The sequence below is a fragment of the Neovison vison genome, chromosome 9, assembly GCF_020171115.1.
Source record: "Neovison vison isolate M4711 chromosome 9, ASM_NN_V1, whole genome shotgun sequence".
Taxonomy (NCBI): Eukaryota; Metazoa; Chordata; class Mammalia; order Carnivora; family Mustelidae; genus Neogale; species Neogale vison.
Window position 1 is genome coordinate 3793181 of NC_058099.1, and position 14415 is coordinate 3807595.

Consider the following 14415-nt stretch of genomic DNA (forward strand, 5'->3'; position numbering starts at 1 on the left):
AATCCGGGGAGCAGCGTGAGGGGGAGGATGACAGCGATCCAAGCACTCTGGGGTAGAGCAGTAATGAAGGTTCCCGCTTCCTGGGCATGGGCAGGGCTGCAGCATCCCATGTCTAGTCACCAACAGGCTTTGTTGGTGGAGAAAGAGGATGTGCTCCCCCCTCCCCTGTTCTTTTTGTGTAGGTGGACATCTAGAGAGAAGGATTGACAGCGCGCACTCTTGACAAGGTGGGCTTCTCCTCCCTTAAAAAGAGACTCGCATTTGTTCACATACAGCCCCACAAAGGGTTCTCCCTTCTTGATCCTTACCCTCATCTTGGTGGAGTTGATGGTAAAGATGGATGGTGAGGTCTAGTGGATGAATGAGCTGAGTGTTTGTGTTTCGATCTGTTTTATTTTGTTTTTTTTTTTCTTTTTGGGGAAAAAAAAAAGGCTGAGTCAAAGAATCTGATTGCAGACCCTAAACTGTTGCTTGACATATGGGACATAATCATCTCTGCAGGGAGAGATGCAATTCCGTGGGCAGTCAGGCTTCACTCCGAGGTCTGTCTTCATGGACTAATGCATCTCTTGTTGCTCTTGCCTTTTGGGAACAACGCAGCAAGCAGAGGCCACCAAAAGAAAACACCAAGCATCCGGGGAGGCTCCCCCAGCGAAGCGGAGGAACAAGGCAGCGTTTCTCCTGGCCAAGAAAGCTACTGCTAAAGAAACACAAAGGACTTTTAAGGGGAAGGCACAGAAAACATTTTCTCCAAGGAAATCTTTGGTCGGTGTGAGTGACGGAACCCGAGAACAGAAACTGTGCGTTAGGACTTCGTCGTTATTTAAAAACAACCCTGAAATCCCAGAGCTCCACAGGTATGTTCAGGGGCAGGTGCGCTCAGGAACAGGAGGAGTTCAGTGTTTTCTGCCCTTTTTCTCTGTCAACGGGAACTGATGCCTGGGTTTTGTTCATCGTTTGCAGACCTGTCGTAAAGCAGGTACAAGAAGAGGTGTTCACTTCGGAAGCTTTCCATGAACTGGACCTCCACCCACATTTAGTAAGTGTCTCTTTGTTTTTTCAGTGTGAGAAGGTCTGTGAAATGACAGTTCTAGGAAGAAAAATCCAAGGCTGGTTACTTTGCTCTAAGTTACCTGAATGAAGTCAGATGGACAAGCTGCTCTTCCAGAATGATCCCGGTGAGCTCAGCTCACTGTTCGCTGTCCTTCCCTCCATCCCCACCCCTCTTCTAGAGAACTAAACACTTTCCTCACCTAATTCAAAGTAGGCCTGGGGCTCTGCTTATTGGACTCTAGGACAAGCTCCTAATTAGTGGGTGGATGGGACGTGGAAGCTCATGTGGGTGACAGGGGTCATAATGACTCTAGGAGGGGGTACTGAGCTGGCATCTTCCTATCAAGGGTAGTCTCTTGTTAACAAAGAATTGAAGGCAGACGAGGCTATTTTAACATACATTGTCTACAAACAAATGGGTAGGGGTTTTTTGTTTGTTTGTTCAGACTGTGAACTTTCCGCTCTTATTTATGAGTAAGAGAAAAATGCATTAACTTTTAGGGAGTCTGGATTTCCTCTGTTCCTATAGTCACAGTTTACTTACCCCTTTAGGGTGGCTCACATAAGCTGTTTTCTTACCTATGGGTTTGAGCGAGGACATCGAGCAGGTTTATGCTGTGGCTGTTTGGGGATGGATAACTCCCGGGCACTGTCCTGTGCGTGATAGGATGTCCAGCAGCCCTCCGTGCCTACTCATTTGATGCCAGTGGCGTCCCCCGCCCCACTTGGAATAACCACAATTTCTCCAGACATTCCCGCGTGCGCGCGTGTGTATGTGTGTATCGGGGGGGATGGGGAGTGGGGGTGGTGGGCAGAGCCACCCCCGTGACACTTGCTGGCTGGAAGACCACGGGTTGGAGGGAGCACGGCCAATGTCTTTCTCCCAGATCTCCTCCTTTGCATCCTCATTTGCATTAAATATATTTGTGCCAAAAAGTCAGTAATTAAAAATATTTTGTGTGTTCTCTCCTAGATTTCCACAATAAATACAGTCTTAAACATGACTAGTATGACCAGGTAAGGGTTCTAGGCCAGCCTTGCTTTTGTTAAGACTTGAATGTATATGACCAGTGAAATCGGAGTTATCTGTGGAGCACTGAGCACATTTGTGTCGTGGCGTTAGAGAGCACTGCCGGATTGTTGCCCACGGAGGGCCTGAGACCGCACTCACCCACCCGGTTCTCCCGCTTGTTAAATGGAGAGACTGAGTCCCCAACTGCCTCTGTCCTCAGCTCTGATCCGGTCCAGAAGATGTCTGCATGGATCCTGCTGCTGTCCTTGCCACACTGAAAATCATATGTCCACAATATAGAATTTGTCACGTCATTCTTTAGTAGTAAGAACTAGAGGCAGCCAAAAAGAAAGGAGTAAATATTTTGGTTGGGTATAATGGGATACGGAAACAAATTTTTTTGAATGTTTAAGAGTGATGATTCTTGGAAAAGAGAATAGCAAAAGTTACAGAGAAGAGATGAATTTCTTTTTTGTGAGTGTGTATGCTTTATAGTTTAATTTTACTAGTCATCACATTTAAGTCATAGGTATATATTAGTAAGGGTCTTGAATAAAAGGAGGACCCCTCTTACCCATTTTTTTTGTTTAATTTTATCGATCAAATTTAAATGAATTCTGTGCCCTTTTTGTTGTTTGTTTTTAAATACACGTGTGGACACACATCTTTGTATGTGATAGTCACACCTCGGTTTTTTGGAAACTGGGAAGCAGCTGCAGGCTGTGTGGTTGGCTCACAAGCTTCCTTGTATTCTTGCTGGGAACCGTCCTGTCACGTCTTACTGGGTCCCAGAGCCTGCCACGGGAGGCGGGGGTTGGGGTTTGGGGGACGGGTATGCTCTCCTGGTAGCTGGAGCTTGTCATCATGCCTGTGCCATTATTCTTTTTGATCCGTTTGCTAGAGTGGCCAGTCCTGGCTCGCCTCAGTATTTTCAGCTGAGTTCCAGAAACTGAACTGAGCTCTTATCCCTCCATTCATCAAAAGTTTTTCTCAGCACCTTCCTTTGAATGTTTAGGTGACTTTTAAAGCAGCAGTTGGCAGACACAGCAAAGAATGGGGGCAGTTGTGGTTTGCGTGTCCTGCGTCTGTGCCTGTAAACAGGGGAGGGTAAAATGTTACAGCTCAGCATGTGTTCTTTCTTTTGGGTGGTCCAAGCGTTCAGAAGCAAAGTATTCCGGCGTTGCTGGAAGGCAGAGATGCTCTGGTGAGATCACAGACGGGCTCAGGTCAGTCGCCACTTAACTTCTGACCCTTTTCCCTGATACCCCGGCCACACTCACACGGCAGGTTCCATAGTGAGGTGTCTGTCTGTGGCAGCGGTGGCTCTACTTTGTTGGGGGAAGGAGGGAGGCCTTGCCTGCTCTGGAGGAGAGCCCTGAATTTGTTGCCCTGTGAAAGGAAGGGGAGGTTCCTTTCATTCCTGCTGCGATCAGGACTGATCAGGAGGTGGTCGGCCTCTGTCAGGACTGGGCCCCGTCCCACATCTGCACCCGAGCTGGAGCCCTCCGCACTCCAGCGGGGGTGAGTATCCTCCTCTGATCCCAGAGCACGGTGCCCGTGTGAGCTCACACTGTTTGGATGCCAGTTCTGCTCCAACACAGAACAGTGCTTTTGCGTGTTCCAAAATTTTCTGCAGACTTGTTCTTCTGCCCCTCCTGTGCCCAGAATGGCAGGTTGGCTCTTAACCACGCTCCCCGCCCCCAGCTCAGCCACCATTCAGGTGTGTGGAAACCTGAAGCTTTTGCCATTCCTTGGTTTCTCCACGGTCTTCAGAGGCCGGCTCGGGGTTCAGGCTGTCTCCCAAGCACGTCAGCGCCGTGCAGGTCGTTTACGTAGCTGTGAAGCTCAGGTGCATGGTTAGGGGTGACTTTAAAGGGGTTTTGAGGGGCAGTCCTCAAGTCGAGCCTTTGTGTAACTTGAGACATGTGTCATTGTCTCCCTTTGTTAGCTGGATGAAGGATTTTAGCTGCAGGTTTTTGGGGAAGTACTGGATTTACAAACAAGATTGGGAATTGTGGCAGATAGGCAAATTCCGTTCTTGCCTCTCCTGGATGTCGGATATGCACTTTATCCGTCTCCCGAGTTTAGTGCTATCCAAAGGTAGCAGAGCCCATTTTCTTAACTTCCTTTGCTTTTCCTATATCTTTAGGGTCTATGATTTTTAATGCTTTTTTACTTTTTTAAAAGGTAAAACTCTTGCCTACTGCATCCCTGTGGTCCAGACACTTCAAGCAATGAAATCAAAAATACAGGTGAGTATAGTGTTTTTCCGTTACTGCTCATAGTACATAAGCAACATCCAACTGAACCAAAGTAGCGATACTGGGACCAAAAGAATCTGTTTCCATTTAGCAGTGTTTTTTTTCTTTTTGACTCATTTATTACCTGAACACTTTGTGTCTGAGGATTGTGTCCAGAGAAACTAGAAAAACTATACTTTGTAATCATCACGGCAGGTCTAATAGGAAACATTTGTAAAGTACATGCTCCTTGTGTTGGACATTGTGCTGGATTCTTTGTCTGTGTTTATCTTCTTGAATCTTAAACCCCACGCCTCGGTCTGGTGAGTTACAGGTATTACTATTAGCCTGAGTTTACAGAAAGAAACGGAGGCTTGGGGAGCAGTGGGGGAGTAGTACTTGTCTTTAGTTGGGAAACACAGTTAGTTAGTGCCCGGGCCAGAGGGGCCGAAGTGGGGTCCCTGGGTCCTGTAGGAGGCGCGTTCACCGCCAGGCTCCAGGGGCACAGGCACTCTCTCAAAACCCGGCCCAGAGTCCCACAAATACGTCCTGGTTATCCTCCGTGGAGAGGATGTGGTGAGATCTGAACTAGGAAGTGAGGTGGGCGCACAGGCAGGTGGGAGGAGCTCCTCGGTTACTTTTTTCCCTTCAGTTTGGGCAGACAGAATGAGGTGGGTGTCCAGCCCACCTGATACCGAGTGACAAGCAGGCAGTGGTAGCTTTGGATTATAGCCCACAGGTTAAAACTAGCACCCATGAGTACAAACTGATAGATTATTGTAGGTAGATTGTATTGTAGATAGATGATATGTAGGTAGATAGTACAAACTGATAAATTACTGAGGGAACAGATAAATCGGTGGGAAAAGGAGAAGCAGGTCTCACAGTGTCCTAGGAGAGCAGCACCATCGGCCGGTGCCTTAGTAACACAGTGTCACACGTCATAGATGCCAAAACGAGGGGTGAGAGTCTGATAAGAAATGGGGTATTTACCTAGGGAGAGCTCAAAAGATCTCCCTATAAAACACCTCTTAACCTCAAAGGGACAAACAGTCACTTCACACTGGGGAGGCCTGGCTGCCACCGCCTTCCCCAGGCAGCCAGCGTGGGCATCCCCAGTGCCGGGACGTGTCTGCCTGCACGTTTCCAGAGAGGTCACAGCCCCACTTGTGGGGTTTTCCTGCCCCACTTGCGTCTCCTGGATTTAATCACGAACAAATATCAGACAAACACAAATCTAGAGACCTATAAAGCAACAGGCCGCTAGTGTTCCAAAGTATTCCGGTCACTAAAAACAGAAATGCTGAAGAACTACCCCCGGTTAAAAGAGACGAAGGAGGCATGACAGCTCAGTGCAATGCGTGGTCCTGCACTGGGTCCTGGTCTGGGGGGAGGACACGGAGAGGTCAGTCAGTGAAGTCGGGACACGGGCTGTGGATTAAGTCGGTCTCACGTCAGTGCCAAGTCCCTGCTTTTGATCATCGTACTGGGATTTTGAGACTTGAGAACCGTAGGAGGAAGCTGGAGGAAGGTATAAGAGAGTTCTTTGCACTATTTTTTTTTTTAAAGATTTTATTTATTTATTTGACAGAGAGAGATCACAAATAGGCAGAAAGGCAGGCAGAGAGAGAGGAGGAAGCAGGCTCCCTGCTGAGCAGAGAGCCCGATGCGGGACTCGATCCCAGGACCCTGAGATCATGACCTGAGCCGAAGGCAGCGGCTTAACCCACTGAGCCACCCAGGCGCCCCTTCTTTGCACTATTGATGTAGTTTTTTTGTAAGCCTTAATTTATTTCAAAATGAGTTTTTAAATTATAGTTAAGTTTTATTTAAACAATTTTAAATCAATAAAACGAAATCCTACACAACATCTAAGTGGTGGGACCTTACATAGACATTAAAAGTGGTTTCTCTTTGTGAACTTGACAAGTGTTCTTGCATGTTAAAATGAAAAAGGCAGGGTGCAAAACAGTATATACAGGATGATCTGATTTCATAAATAATACCCTGCGTGTGTGCATAAAAAGACAAGGAAGAAACTATTCATACTGGTTTCCTCTGAGGTGGATAAATGAGGAATTTATTTCCTGCAGATGACTGATTTTTTCCTTCCCATTGGGCACTCTTCAGTGTGATAACTCAAATAAAGGACTTAGCACGGGACTCGTACCTAGCTAGAGACGGAGAGAGGCCGAGTGTTGCCATAACGTAGGAAAGTCTCATCCATTTATAAATTCTAGGAGAGTTTCTTACTAACCATGGGTTTTTGGGGGCTTTTTGTTTTGCTTTCTTTTTTGTTTTGTTTTTTATAAGTTTGGAGAGTTGGGGAATCCTTGAGCTGGCGTGGGTCCTGTAGTTCCAGCACAGCTGTCTCATTTCGTAGGTCGGTGACCTGAGGGCAGGAGAGATGGGATTACGTACCTAAGGGCGACCGTGCGGTGGGCAGCTCTGCTCAAGGCCCGGATCTGAGTGTGTCTTTAGGCAAACCATTTTGACCCTCTGTGTGTCAGTGACTTCACGTGTGGTGCGTGGCTCCAGGGATGCCGAGGCTCCTGAGCTAACGCACGTGGAGGGCGGAGAGCCGGCTGGTAGCCAGCTTCTGCAGCAGCGCCTGCTCATGCGGCATCGGCCGTCACTCCGTGGCACGGCCGTGTGACTCGTTTGAAAGGCAGCGATTTGATTTGCTTATTATCTAGAAATGTTCACCAGCGTGTCGTTTTTATTCATTCCATATATTTTAGCATCCATAGCAGTTCGTTCTATTAAAGATTGAAATATTCTGTAAAAGAGTTAAGTCCAAATTTAATTCATTTATTTCAAGTAATATTCAGTAGAGACCCTTGGAGTTCATCGTAAAATGATTTGACCTGTGAAAAACCTATCTGGAGGGAGCGGCGAACTCAAGGCACCCAGCAGAGTCGTAAATTACTCTGGTGATGGGATGAGAGCGGATTGCTTTCCTGCGTTTTCACTCTTCCAGTTATGTGGGCTCTGATTTTTGTAACAACACATCCATCCTTCTTTACTCACTTCTGCCCTGCGAGGAATTGATTTTTCTTTCTTCTTCTCTGTGTAGTAACACCTTTTGAAATGTCAGAATCTCCTAACGTCACACGGCGGCACGTTGATACTGTTGTACTAACATGTTTGCTGTTCCTCACCTGGGCCCCGCAGACTTGATGTCGAGTACAGACGGCTCCAGTTCGAATTCCAAATGCTTTTCTCCTTGTGGGTAAATGTCGCCTATGCAAGACATAAAGACCATGCTTGTGATCGAATCGGCTCGAAACCTGCACTTAGCTCCTGCACTAACATCGTTTTGATGAATTCCTAAGTGTCTGTGAGCCCTCTAGAGATGCAAGACACTGCTGAGCTGACCGAGGCCTTCACCGGCTTGCTTTTTGTTTTCTTATTATTATCTTTGTTATTATTTTTTGGATACAATGTACATGTTTAAAAAAAAAAAGTACCAGACAATACATGCTGGGAAGGAAGTCTCACACGTCCTCTCCCCAGCGCAGCAGCAGGGCACCACGGCTCTTTCGGGCGCGAGGGTCTCCTGCCCGTTGGGTGGTCCTCCCAGGGCTCCTCTCCGCAGGAGCGAGTGAGCCCGCGGGTTCCCCTTCCCGCTTTCCTTGGAGCTTTTGAGTGTGTGGTTTGATGCACAAGCGGTTGCGTGCTGTGCATTTTGTACCTTGCTTTGGTTCACTTGGTGTGTTCAGGGATAGTGTCTTAGCAGTGCCCCGCCCATCCGCCTTGCTTTTGTGACGGGCCCCTGGTATCCCGATGCCCCTGGTATCCCGATGCCCCTGGTATCCCGACGCCTGTCGCCTCCACAAGTTACCACACCGGTCGTGTTGGTGGAACTTAGGTTAGGTCAGTGTTTTGCTACAAACAAGGCTAGTCTGCATACTTCACAGTCTGTGAAATATTTACTTTTGTATGCGTGCTCACAGGGGCATCGTTTAGAGAAATCCCTGGAAGAGGAAGTGGCATGTTTACTTAGTAGATAAACACAGTTGAACTTACAGTGGGCGAAGGCAAGGTATGTGCCCCACAGCAGGGCGCCCAGGAGCGCCTCGCCCAGGCCCTTGAGGCGCTACCCGCTGTGCTGGTTTTCCCGCTCCTGTTTTCTATTTCAGTTGTTGTGGTTTTTTTTTTATTTTTATTTTTTTATTTGATTCACAGACCTTTGTCAGCCAAGGAAATTGACCCTTTCTCTTACAAGTGGCGTGTTTTCCCCTCATTTTGTCATTTAGTACTTGATTTTGTTTAGGTATTATTTTTCCATTCTGACGTTAAAAATTTTTATGTAATAGGATTTATTAGTGTTTTGTTTGATAGTTTCTGAGTTTTGCGTCATCTGTTAAAAAGACCTACTTAATTCCAACTTGACTTTCCTGACTTCGTTCTTGAAGTCTGAATAATTTGTCTTCCACCACTGATGCAAGATGCAGCTTACTTCCTCCTGTTCCGTGTAAACTTGATTCTGTTCTGGACTGTTTGCTGTTGTAATCTCAATTTATATTCCAGTGTCAATTTTTTATAATTAGAATGTTTTAAAGTGTTTTAACACCTGATGTTTTTGAGACATATTTTGGTTATTCTTGCACATTATTTTTCATAGGAAGTTTTTAATCAGCTTGTCTGATTGTATTTTTTACATAAGTTGTGTGCACATGTGCATATGTGTGGCAGCTTTGTTAGGTTTATATCACAGTTGTGGGTTGACTTTGAATTAGCTTATTTTGTAATATGGCGCCCTCTTATCCAAGAATAGGATACATATTCCCATTTATTTAGATTTTATTTTATGCTCCTCAGAAGTGTTTTAAAATGTGTGTCATGTAGATTTTATACATTTTTTGTCAAGCTTGTTGCTGCTCTGGTGTCTTTTTTCCCCCCTTCCATTGTATTTTGTAACTTTTGAGTCAGACTGTAGATTTGTGTACTATTAATTTTACGTTCAGCTACTCGACTAAGTTGTCTTTTTTATGGTAGATTTTCAGTTGATTCTCCAGGTTTTTGTTTTAGGCTAAAATGTCATCTGCTAACAATGACAGGTGTACCTCCTACTTTCCAAATTTATATGTATTTCTTTCTCTTGTCTGATTGCATGGGCCGGAACGTTTAGAACAAGGTTGCATAATAATAGGATAATTGGGTAGTGGGCATCATAGTCCCCTTCTTAATGAGACTACCGCTGACATGTGCAAGGGGCCACCCTCAAGTTTGGTCCACCTGGAGTCCTGTGACTTTCATCCATCTGCTCATGGCATTTCTTTCCTTCTTTATTGATAGCGCAGTGATGGCCCCTATGCCCTGGTACTGGTGCCGACAAGAGAGGTAAGCTGTCTCACCTTCAGGTGGGGTTTTAAGCAGGTACTTTCCTTTTGGAAGTAAGATCCTTTTGAATTTAAAGTGGGTTTTTTCCATTTTTTCTCCCTCCTGCATCCTTACCTTTGCCTGGGACCATCCTTTTGATTCCCATCAAGGAGAAAAATTCAAGTACTCTTTGAAAATCATAAGCTGAGTATGGAAAAGCATTTCCTTATTGTCTAAAAACTAATGACACTATAAATTTCTGTACTTTTAAATGGAATTAAAATAATTACATTTTCTACCTTTTTGGTTTGTTTTATAACTTAATTAAAAATTAGAGCTATTGGCCCTAAAATAGGCTTTCTTTTTTTCTTTTTTTTTTAAGAGGCTGCTGTACTAAAGATTTTACTTGTTCTTCAAAGTTTAGCTTCTTAACGTTTTTCTTCTTTCTTGGTGGAAATCTCTCCCATCTGATCTATTTTATTTGCCTAGAGAGGCGAGTTTAGATTAGGGTATCTGTTTTCTATATCAGACGCTGATTACTTCCTTGCAGAGAACAGATCTTGAAGACAGAGAGTTCTACTTAGCCTGTCCTGCAGCCTGCATGCCCTGTCTTGGCTCAGTCCTGTGAAGGAGCAGGCGTGAAGCTATTTACATTTTTACAGCAGCAAATTTGCTACTTCCCTAGGATGGTGAATACTAAGCGTGTGGCAACTGTATACATACCCTTGGACAAAGGGATTATGTTGAGGCTTCTTGATGGCTGTTAGTGGTTATAACCTACATTTATTTTCACCTCCTCTAGTTTCCACTGGGATTGTTTGATTTTGTTCCTTTAATAAACTTGGGGAGTGACCACCTCTCAGTGCCCTGTTTGGCCTATTTGAAGGTACCTCATACCACCTTTAAAGGAGTGTGCCCAGAGGCTGGCCCGTTGAGCACTGTTCCAGGTGATTTCCTCCTGCATGTTCTGTTCTCTCTTCCCGAAGGGAGGCACATTCAGGGTGACACTGTTCTCCTTCTCCATCCATGTGCACCGTAGACTTGTGCTTCTCTGTGTGGCACTCTGGGAATTTGAGCCAGCAGAGGGAGCACAAGACACTAGTTTTGTACATGTCCAGGGAGTGGACGCAATATCTCTGTCCGCATTCTCCAAACTGACAAGTTCCAGAAGAAATATAACAATAGGATGTTCTGTTCTGAGTAGATGCTGTGTATCCGATTTTGTTTTTCATAAATCTTACCTTAAGGTCCGAGTTGGAATCCTAATCACTTTACGTTGTCTAAAGGTTTTTAAAAGTTGGGGGTGAGGGGGTGCCGATGGGAGGAGGAACAACTTCGTTTATTATCTGTAACTTTTCACTCTTTACAGCTGGCTCTGCAAAGCTTTGACACTGTCCAGAAACTGCTTAAGGTGAGGTGAGCCGTGAGTTCAGTTTTTTTTTTTTTTAAAGATTTTATTTATTTATTTGATAGACAGAGATCACAAGTAAGCAGAGAGAGAGGAGGAAGCAGGCTCCCCGCTGAGCAGAGAGCCCGATGCGGGGCTCGATCCCAGGACCCTGGGACCATGACCTGAGCCGAAAGCAGAGGCTTTAACCCACTGAGCCACCCAGGCGCCCCCATGAGTTCAGTTTTATCTTTGTTTTCCTTTTTGAGAAAAGAGAAGTCTGCCAGTCTTATCTTTATTTTCAAAAAGCAAGAAATTCTTTCAGGTTTTCTGGATTCCCTGGGTCTCTCTGCTCTGCCCAGGTATAATTTGTAGGATTTTACTTATCTAGACTTTACTAACTGCCAGTTTCTAGCTGAGATGACAAGTGTTTCCTGGCACTTGCTATGCCATAGTTTGCTCCCTGTGGTCCTTGGCAAGCCACATGTGGAGACTCACAGGGACAGCCACAAAGGGATCGCATGGAAAGCGAAAGGACTTAAGAACGAAGAGAGAGGGCTTCAGAGCCAAAGCCTGCCAGCCTACCAAACTGATCCAGAATTGAGCTGTCCTTTCTTTTGTCTAGGGTGGGGAATAAGGAAGGTTTGTGCTTGGGTTTTATTGTACCCAGAAAGGAAGAAGAGGCAGTAGACTTAGTGAAGTGTGTTTTTAACTCAGGCTCCACGGGGAAAGGCAGAGAAGCTACTGGAATCATTTAGAAAATCTCCCATTTCTCTTGCTGTCCTAGAAGCTAGTTATAGAGCCGTAATTTAAGTGAATACTGCTGCTATCTATCCCTGGCAGGGGGAGGCCTAGGAACTGTGTCTGCACAGTCGTACCTCCACAGTGAGAAGCCCAGGTCTTCTCTCCCAGCTTCTCTAAGAAAAAAGAATTTGGAATCAGTCTCTGTATCTTCAGTAAAGGGGGCTTTAATGGGGCGCCTCGGTGGCTCAGTGGGTTGTGTGTCTGCCTTCGGCTCAGGTTGTGATCCCAGGGTTCTGGGATGGAGCCGCACCTGAGGTTCCCTTGTCCACAGGGAGCCTGCTTCTCCCTCTCCCTCTACCATTCGCTGCCCCCAGCTTTGTGCTTTCTGGCGCGCTCTCTCTCTCTCTCTATCAAATAAATAAATAAAATCTTTAAGGAGGGCTTTGCAGTGATTTTTGTCTGCTGTCTTTCCGTAGCCATTTACCTGGATTGTGCCTGGAGTGTTAATGGGAGGAGAGAGAAGGAAATCAGAAAAGGCCAGGTATGGACGGGGACCCTTGTTTGTTACCCATTCCTGTTTGGATCTGTCTGTTCTGCCTTCCTAGTCACTGGGATTTGGTCCTTCTAACCCAGGAGAGAGCCTTATCTCAAACTGTGCTTCCTCGTCCCCAAGCGCGGGGACCAGTTGAGGCAGCAGGGAGTGGTCACCTCCTGACGGTGTTGTCCTGACAAATACTGATGAACCTACAAGGGTTTTCCTTCTGATGTGGTTGGTAGCGATGCTCACTATCCTCTCAAGTTCTGCCACCCCACCGGCACCCCTGAATCCCCCTTGTTTCGTGTCCACCCCCTTGACGATTCTCTTTTGTCTAATTGGGAGTTTAGGGTCTTGTTTGGCTCCACAAAAACAAGGTCATAAACTTACATAACGCTCTACACTTTGCTTCTTATATCTAAAACACTGGTTCGGACTTCTGTATTGGAAGTGGTATTGGGGGTCAGGAGAAAATGTTGCAACAGGTAAATTCGTCTGTATTCTTTTTGAAGCGTCTTTATCGTATCGTATCTTCGTGCTGGGTAGTAACCCCCAGTCACGTGTGTGCAGTTTGTAATGGAGGAGTAAATACTAAACTTGAAACCTAAAGGTATTGGTTAGGTTTGATTCAGCCATAAATAACAACAAAACAAAAAGCAGTGGCACAAACATGTGGCTGTTTTCTTTTTCTTTCACATTTAAGAAGCCTGCTGTAGCCCATCCCGGGCTGGCATGGTGCTCTGGGATCAGGATCTAAGTCGCTTTTATCTTTTTGTGCTGCTAAGCGAAGCTTCCATTTTCAAGGGTACTCCATAGTTTTAGGGTTGCTAGAGCTCCAGCCATCACATCTTGTTCCCTGCCAGCAGAAACAAAGATAATCATATTCCAAAGATACTTGTGGTCTTTGTCCTTCTGCCCCATGCTTGAATGTAGGCACACAACCATATTTAACTTCAAAAGAGGCTGGAAATGCACTCAGCTAAAAACTGGAAGCTTTTATTGCAATGGAAATACGGGATAAAGGATGTTTGGGAGTAGGAACTTTGATTTATTCTCCCTAGTCTACAGAACAAAGCTGGGCCTTGTCGTATAGAGGTTACAAAAAAGATTCAGTAGAAGTAAACATTTTAGCCGTCGGATCACATTTGTGTCGGATAACTCATTAGGTCCCTGGCACAGAAACCTTCAAGAATAGGCTTAGATGATCATCGATCTGGACTGTTCTAGAAAGAAAGGATGCACGGATCAGATAAAGGGCATTGATTTATGTAGTACAGATTCCTTTTAAATATAAAGTTTTATGAATTTAATATAATTTTGGATCTTAATAATTACATTCTATGCAAGAGAAACTTTGGAGGAAAATGAAAACTCAGCTCTCTCTTTGTATCCATCCGTCATCGTGTTTGTCATGGCTGCACACTGTTCACGTTGGTGCTAGACATGAATCTGTCTCCCGTGCCTGTTTGCGGTGTTTTCTGTTGATACAGCTGGCCCCATGTGATTTACTTTCTTTCACGATACATAATTTTAAACAGACTCCGCAAAGGAATAAATATCCTTATCTCGACTCCTGGGCGGCTGGTGGATCATATCAAATCCACGAAGAACATTCATTTTCGTCGGATACGGTGGCTGATTTTGGATGAAGCAGACAGGTGAGCCTCACCTAGGAGCCTGAAAACTGGGGAAAAGAGCTGCTTCTGCCGGCTCACTGCAGTCTTTACTTCGCATGTGGAGTAAAATTCCCTCCCTTGAAACTGCAGAATCCTGGATTTGGGTTTTGAAAAGGATATCATGGTGATACTCAATGCTGTAAATGCTGAGTGCCAGAAACGACAGAACGTCTTACTATCGGCGACACTCACAGAAGGTGAGTTGAAAAGGAGTGCTCCTTGTTCTTAACCAGGAGGGAGGACGTAGATGTAACAGGTGTCATTTGTCCGCGGTGGTTCTCGATGCTGGGGACAGGCTGAGGAGGGAGGTGTCCCTAAGGCACTGCCTTTTCAGACTCCTGTCCTGCCCTCCTCCTCTAGTCTTGTAAGGCCCTCCTGTGCTCCCCGGGATGTGGGGGGCAGGGGGGGCAGGGCAGGGCCAGAGCCACGTCCGTTAGGAGAGT

General features: G+C 45.7%; 1 protein-coding gene across 1 annotated transcript in view; it reads left to right on the forward strand.

Annotated features, from left to right (window-relative positions):
• DDX31 (DEAD-box helicase 31) overlaps nucleotides 1–14415 on the forward strand; it is a 68896-nt gene that overhangs the window by 4159 nt on the left and 50322 nt on the right. The window contains exons 2-11 of the mRNA XM_044264613.1: nucleotides 601–857; nucleotides 964–1039; nucleotides 2027–2070; nucleotides 3221–3291; nucleotides 4253–4317; nucleotides 9607–9651; nucleotides 11000–11041; nucleotides 12238–12302; nucleotides 13835–13954; nucleotides 14063–14169. Coding sequence (XP_044120548.1) covers nucleotides 601–857; nucleotides 964–1039; nucleotides 2027–2070; nucleotides 3221–3291; nucleotides 4253–4317; nucleotides 9607–9651; nucleotides 11000–11041; nucleotides 12238–12302; nucleotides 13835–13954; nucleotides 14063–14169 — 892 coding nt within the window. The remainder of the gene's footprint in view (nucleotides 1–600; nucleotides 858–963; nucleotides 1040–2026; nucleotides 2071–3220; nucleotides 3292–4252; nucleotides 4318–9606; nucleotides 9652–10999; nucleotides 11042–12237; nucleotides 12303–13834; nucleotides 13955–14062; nucleotides 14170–14415) is intronic.